The sequence below is a fragment of the Rhinopithecus bieti genome, unplaced genomic scaffold, assembly GCF_001698545.2.
Source record: "Rhinopithecus bieti isolate Rb0 unplaced genomic scaffold, ASM169854v2 scaffold_3902, whole genome shotgun sequence".
NCBI classification, from domain to species: Eukaryota; Metazoa; Chordata; class Mammalia; order Primates; family Cercopithecidae; genus Rhinopithecus; species Rhinopithecus bieti.
The window spans coordinates 145,712-153,254 of record NW_016804460.1 but is presented as its reverse complement, the minus strand read 5'-3'; the positions used below and the strand labels follow the sequence as shown (position 1 = coordinate 153,254).

The 7,543-nt window shown below is 38.6% G+C and overlaps 1 protein-coding gene across 1 annotated transcript; it reads right to left on the bottom strand.

Annotated features, from left to right (window-relative positions):
* Nucleotides 1-2,302: 2,302 nt before the first annotated feature.
* LOC108527286 (olfactory receptor 11H6-like) lies at nt 2,303-3,280 on the bottom strand. Its single transcript, XM_017868466.1, has one exon. It carries the CDS (start codon nt 3,278-3,280, stop codon nt 2,303-2,305), a length of 978 nt encoding a protein of 325 aa, XP_017723955.1.
* Between the last annotated feature and the right edge of the window lie 4,263 nt (nt 3,281-7,543).

The following is a 7,543-nucleotide window of genomic DNA, read 5'->3' as shown; positions in this document are numbered from 1 at the left end:
TACCTGCGCTTCATTGAATTTCTTCACTTTGACATTCAGAGCCATGGGCAGAAATCACATCGCGTCAACACCCACCGCGGGCCTTCGCGAATGTGACACATTTTCTTAATCCAGTCTATCATTGATGGACATTTGGGTTGGTTCCAAGTCTATGTTCCAAGTCTATGCTATTGTGAATAGTGCTGCAATAAACATATGGGTGCATGTTTCTTTATAGTAGCATGATTTATAATCCTTTGGGTATATACCCAATAATGGGATTGCTGGGTCAAATGGTATTTCTAGTTCTAGATCCTTGAGGGATCACCACACTGTCTTCCACAATGGTTGAATTAATTTACACTCCCACCAACAATGTAAAGTGTTCCTATTTCTCCACATTGGATACAACATTTTTTTAGCAAAGTGATGAACACTATAGTTGGGTTATAACATGTCTTATTGTGGCAGGCCAGGTTTTACTGACACAGGCCTCCATCACAACTGTTTCCGTACTGACTGAGTGGTAAAGTTAAATATTTGAAGCTAAAAAAGCCAGTGCCCTTAAACAAAGGCTGGAATGTAACAAAAACCCATCAAGAGTTTTGCCTAGGCCTTTCCTGGGCCTTAAAGCATGACAAAATAATGAAGGAATTCTTAACAGGACATACTCAGCATTAAACAAGTTTCATTGGGGGTCTGAATAAATCCCCCAGTCCTCCACAAACAAGTTTATTGGAGGTCTGAAGAAACTCCCCAAACCTCTGTGATTTAGCAGGAGACGAGATAAGGGTAATCACCTCAGCACCTAAACCCATTTAGATTAAGTAAACTTACTGAGGCTCTAGCAGAAGGTCTTCAAGATGCAGACCTTAGTTATAGATTAAAAGAAGTTAATCACTTTGTCTTTAGATGAATGCCCACTTACATGTAGACATATAGCTTAGAAGGTATATAAGCTCTGAAAAACTTTGTAATTTTGAGTTAGTCTGGTGATAATTTCCAGGCCTTCTCCCTGTAACTAGTTACAGAAATAAAAACTCTCTTCCTTCCCAGTTTATCTGCATCTCATTATTGGGCCATGAGAAATAGCAGTCCGACCCTTAGTTTGGTCCAGAAACATGATTTAAATCTATTTTGGTTGATTGGTACCAGGGTGGCTTTTGAAAAGAAAAGAAATGTAGATATGGTCTTATCCTGTGTTATTGTAGAGTGTGGAAATTCCTAAATTCCAATGCAGTGGTTCTTAACCCTCTCTGTTTATTACAATCTTCTGAGGGAACTTTTCAAAATGCTTGTACTTTGGCTCCAACCCCAATTCTGAGTCAGTAGGTAGAGAACTGTTGTTCAGATAAAGGTAGGTGTCAATAGGAAGTCCTACATGTGGTTGTGATTACTGTGACTCTTTCAGAGAATTTCTTGTAGATAAATGCTTCTTAAACTTTAATATGCAAATAAATCCACTAAGGATGTCCTTAAAACACGGATTCTGATTCAATAGGCCTAGGACAGAGTCCTTAGATCCTGCCTTCTAAAAAACTCTCCAGTGATGCCCAGCTGATGATCAAAGACCACACTTTCAGTAGCAAGGATTGTGGGACATATTTTAAAATATACAGGAGTGGAAGCATGGTTGGTAAGAAGAAAATGAAATAATGCAACTGACATCAGACAAAGGGATTGACAAGGGGAAGGAAGGAGATGATTTCTTAGACATTCACTTTCATCTGGTAAAACTTTTCCATTGATTTGATTATCAGGTAATGGCTTGTCCTACCAGTCAAGGTTGACCTCATGTTCTTATATGAAAGTTCCTTTCATTTCATGTATAAAACATATAAAATTTAGATTGTTACAGAGTTTGTCTGGTTTTTTAAGATATTGTCCTGACCATGAAAAATGATAGAAACTAATAAGGAAATATGAAGAAATATATCTGTTTCATTTAAATTGATATTATTGACATATACGCTAGGTACTGTGTTAGGTTCTGGACTTACAGAAATTAATAAAGCATAGTTCCTGCTCTCAAGGAACTTAAAATCTAATAAGGATGGGAGGCATGTGAAGACACATTTGTAAATAGCTAAGTGTAATACAAGAAAGAATAAAAGTCATGTTAAATAGAAGTGCAGGTAATGTGCTATAGAAGAGGCAATTAATTCTGCCTGGGGAAAGCTTCATTGATAATATGGCATTGAGGATTTTGAAATGGGTCCTTTGAAAAGTTCACATCTACTTGCCAGTTTCTCAGCTCTTCACTGCTAGGGGGCTCACAGTCTGAACTTACTTGGGAATAACTCACTAACATCACAGACCAATTTTAGGAGCCTCCTAGAACTTTCTTCAAGGCATCCTTCATTTCTTTATTCCGGAGGCTGTAGATCATAGGATTGAACAAAGGGGTCAAAACTGAGTAGAACAAAGTTGTGAACTTCTGCATGCTTTCTGCTTGTCCTGACCCTGGGCTCACATATGTCATCATGACTGAGCCATAAAATAAAAACACGACAGTCAGGTGTGAGGAGCAGGTGGAGAAGGCCTTCTTCTGGCCAGCAGCAGAGGGTACCTGCATCACAGACCTCAGCACCAGGGTATAGGAGCCAATAATGTAGAAAAAGGTGGCAAAGATGAGGAGGGAACTCATGGTGCTGCATATGAGAACAGTCCCTGGGATTGGGACACAGGCTGATGCCAGGGCCAGCAGGGGACTGAGGTCACATAGAAAGTCATCAATCACGTTTGGGCCACAAAATGGCAGCTGGGTAATGCGTATAACTGGGAGTAGAAACCAGAGGAAACCGTAGACCCAGCAAATGATGATCAGGCTGCTACAAAACTTCATAGTCATGACAGTAGGATAGTGTAGGGGGCGACAGATTGCCAGGAACCGGTCATAGGCCATGATGGAGAGAAATAAGCATTCAGTTGTGCCCAGTGAGAAGAAGAAGTACAACTGGAGGAGGCATTGAGCAAAGGAGATGGTTTTGTTTTTGGAAAGGAAGTTGGCTAGCATGTTGGGCACATCAGAGTTGACATAGCATATCTCCAGGAAGGAGAAGTTGGCCAGCAGAATGTACATGGGGGTGTGGAGCCGGTGGTCCCAGCTCACTGCACACATGATAGCCAGGTTTCCAAGGAGAGTCATTATGTAAGTCACAAAGAATGTGAAAAAGAGGAAGATCCGTATTTCCCAGCGGCAAGAGAAGCCCAGGAGGATGAAGTCACTCACAGTGTCGGAGATATTTCTGGCCTCTGAGGTCATTTTCTGCCATCCTGTGAGGATTAGCACAAATCGCATATCCAGAGGGAATTATTCTTCCCAATTCCTCCCCAGGAAAGCAAGCACACTTTTCTGGTCGTAGGGAAGCGGGTATAGACTAGGCCAGTGGTTTCTACTTCTGTTTTGATCAGACACCACAACAATACAGTTACTGAGTATAGCCTTCTATATAAGACTATTCACTTACAAATTATATATAAACTACCGTCCATCAACATAATAAAAATTGGTAAAGTTTTGAAAAGTTGTATTGGAATTAAAATAAAATAAAATTCAAAATTTCCTTTCTGCATTCTCACTGGGCTGCCTGGTGCAGCCAGCTTTGGAGAACATGATAGACAATACATATAGGTGGCTGGCTAAAGCTAAACTGAGATGTCAGTGTTGGTATGGGCAACTCACTTATTAAAAAATTAAAATTAACAGATTTACTAAACAAAACAGTAATATTACTCAAGCAAAATATAGGAGAGAACATGAGACTTAAGAAGCCAGACATGAAAATAACCACATAGTGACAAAGTGATTTTAAGCAAGTTACAACTTAGCTACATTAAGTGACTATTTCTAGGCCATTATCAGTATTTACTTCCTACCTGTAAGATGGTGGAGTCATGGGCTCTGGACTTTGTTATTATAAGAGTTGTATGAAGAAGGCTTTGGAATGTATACATTTCTGGGATCCAGATGGGGTTTGTAATCCACCAGTGTGGCTGAGCATGGGCTTTGAAGACATAACAGATCTGGGCTTAAATCCTTGCTCTGTCACTTAGTAAGCCGTGTTTCTTCAGCAAAGGACTTAATCTCTGAGCCTACGTTACTTTCTCTGTGAAATGTGAATAATAATACATACATAGCAAAGCTGACATGAGAATTGCATGAAACGTTATGTATATGCAAAAGTAGTTTACAGATTATAAAACACCACAGAAATATGAGCTATTATAAACTGTTCAGGTATTATTATCTGGGATATTACAATCCCCTATTAATCTTACAAATTAAAGTGGTTTCAAAATGCAAAAGAATGTGTTTTTGCCTGAGAAATTTTAGCCTTGTGACAGGTTAAGTAGAAGTGTGTATGTGTGTGTGTGTGTGTCTCTCTCTCTCTCTGTGTGTGTGTGTTTGTATATATGACTTTCCAGGCCCTTTAGACCACACCAAAGACGTAACTCTGTCATGATAAGATTCCTTTTTTTTTTTTTGAGAAAATGGAAATATTTAGGTCAAAAAATACAAAATAGCAAATATGTAGGCTGAACAAGCCAAAAGATCTAATGCACGACATGAAGACAATTGTTCGTATTAAGTATTGTATTTAGGATTTTTGCTAAATGAGTAGATTATAGGTACACTTGCCACAAGGGGTGGGGGAATGGGCTGTGGACTTTGTTATTATAAGACAACTTTGTAACCTTGTGAGATGATGGATATATTAATTCATTCCACTATAGTAATCATTTTCTTTATATATGTATCTGGTAAAATCATGTTGTATACCTTAAATATACACAATACATTTTATTTAAAAAACATTTTTTTTTTTTTTTTTTTTTTTTTGCCCATCAGACATACCTGAATTCTCATTTTCTTCCTAATAGGCTCTCTTCCCTGGCAGGGATATCACTGTAGCCTTAAACTATAGGATCATTTCTTGATGGTTACACTGTAGTTTGTGTTAAGGCCACTTAGGTTGCAATCTGGAAAACTTCCTGGTTGATCTCTTCGCATACCCTGCTTCCCCTCACCCTGCTTTCTGGGGGACTCCTATGGGAGTGAGGATCAGACTGCACTCATAACCATAACAGAACAGCACTAAAAACCATCATTTCAAAACAGGCATCCGTGTGGAAGTCCAGTTTGCATGCAACCTCTTTACTCTCTGGTGTTTTTCGATTTAGTGGTGTATTCATCCCTGGAGAAACCTGGCTACATTTTTTGAATATAGAGAAATAGAGATCTTTCCAAATTTTAGGCTTTGATTTAGGCCAAAGTTTAGTCTAGAAGTTTGGAATATGGACCTCTCATCCCTGCTTCACCTGTCTTTTTCCTTCTACATGCTTTCCAATCTAGAAGCCCAGAACTCAAATGCTCTGTCCACCTTTTCTTAACCACATCAGTTCTTTAGAAAAAAAATCCAGTAAACTCCTGCATAAATGTAACCCCCAAGATGTGAGCAGTTTTTAAATCTGTTTTGGAGCCCTTAATTTATGATTACTTTTATTATTTCTAATTGTCATCAATTAGATATATTCCCTTTCTCCCACTGTTTCCTTGAGCCCCTGTTTTCTACTTGTTTTTATTGCACGTGGGACAACTGATTCAATGTGTTATGTCCTAGGAACCCTCTTAAGGAAATGGAATATTGCACGAGGGACAACTGATTCAATGTGTTATGTCCTAGGGAACCTCTTAAGGAAATGGAACATTGTACCTTGTTCACCCATTTTCTCCTGTGTTCTGGAGGAAATACAGTCAAGTTTGCCTTCTATTTTTTGGAATAATGTATTGCTTGCATTCACTGGCCTCAGATAAATTATGGATTAGAATGGAACCTTAAAGATCCCATTTTCTCCTTGATCTAAACTCACTGAATCTTGGAGCTGGACGAGACTTTAAGGGTTCTCCAGCCTCACTTCCACTAGCTCTAAGAGTCCCTCTATTTTACCTTCTTGCTAGTTGATTATCTAGCTTCTGCTGGAATAAACAATGATAAACAGCTCATTACAAAGGAAAGTAGGGTATCTCTTTCAGAGCAGCTTTCAGTTTTAGAAGTTGCAATAAACTTTCTTGTTCTCTCTTATATTTCTGAGTCACTTTCCCATTTTGATTTATTGTTTTGGTCTCACTTCTGCCTCAGAAAGGGGAAACTAACACTTATAACATGCCCATCCTATGAACGTACTCTGTTAGGATTTTGAACATGCATTACCCTTCTTACTCTTCCAATAATTACAGAAATAATAATTGAGCCACAGGAGTATTGAGTAACCAGCCCAGATGCACAGTAAGTGGCAACACTGGGCATAATTTGTTCTTTTTGCTATACTGTGCTCAGAATAAGTCTATACAGCAGCATTGAAAAATATTTGAGGAAGGCACCCATGTCCTCTTTGAGTCTTTTCTGTTTAGACTGAGCACTCTTGGTTTCTTCAATTGAATATGGTGTGATTTCCAGACGCTCATCATCCTGGTAGCCTTCCTTTGATTGATCATGTTTTTCTGAAAATACGATGTACTAAAACTGAACATAATACCCCTTATACTGTGTGACTGACACAGAGCAGAGGTGCTATAACCTTTTTTGCTTTAGAAATTCATGCAGACTTAAGTGAACATTAGTTTTTGTGGTCAATTACTTTATGCTTTTGATTTTTATTGAGGTTTTGCATTTTACTAAAGCACTGAGAGTTGCCCACAAGACAAATACATTGGTTTAAAATCAGATTGGCCCTATCTGATACTCGTGTTGTTGAGTTTTTGAAGAGAGGGAGGTTAATGATTGAATTGCACCAACGGTTTCAGTCTATTGAGATCTCTTTTGCTTTGCATTGACTTTCAAAGCATTAGCTTTCCTTTCTATTTTATTTTATTTGAGAAACATTTCTTGTATGTTTCATGTAAGTCTGATTAAAATATGTAGGACATGAAAAAATGTCTTTTCAGGTTAACATTTCTTGTTAGCAACAATTGTATACAGATAGCTAAGCTAAAAATAGATAAATGGTACAAAGGTATTGAAAATGACATTGTAGCCTTTCGGCCGGAACCGCCATCTTCCATTACTTCACCAAAATGATGAATACAAAGAGAAGGAGGAGTGGCACCAGATATATGTTCTCTAGGCCTTTTAGAAAACATGAGGTTGTTCCTTTGGCCACGTATATGCGAATCTATAAGAAAGGTGATATTGTAGACATCAAGGGAAGGGGTGCTATTCAAAAAGGAATGCCCCACAAGTGTCACCATGGCGAAACCGGAAGAGTCTACAGTGTGACCCAGTATGCTGTTGGCGTTGTTGTAAACAAACGAAGGGCAAGATTCTTGCCAAGAGGATTAACATGCGTATTGAGCACATTAAGCTCTCTAAGAGCCAAGATAGCTTTCTGAAACGCGAAAATGATCAGAAAAAGAAAGAAGCCAAAAAAAAAAAAAGGTACCTGGGTTCAACTTGCCACCATGTGCCACCCAGAGAAGCACACTTTGTGAGAACCAGTAGAAAGGAGCCTGAGCTGCTGGAACCTATTCCCTATGAATTCATAGCATAATAGGTGTAAAAAA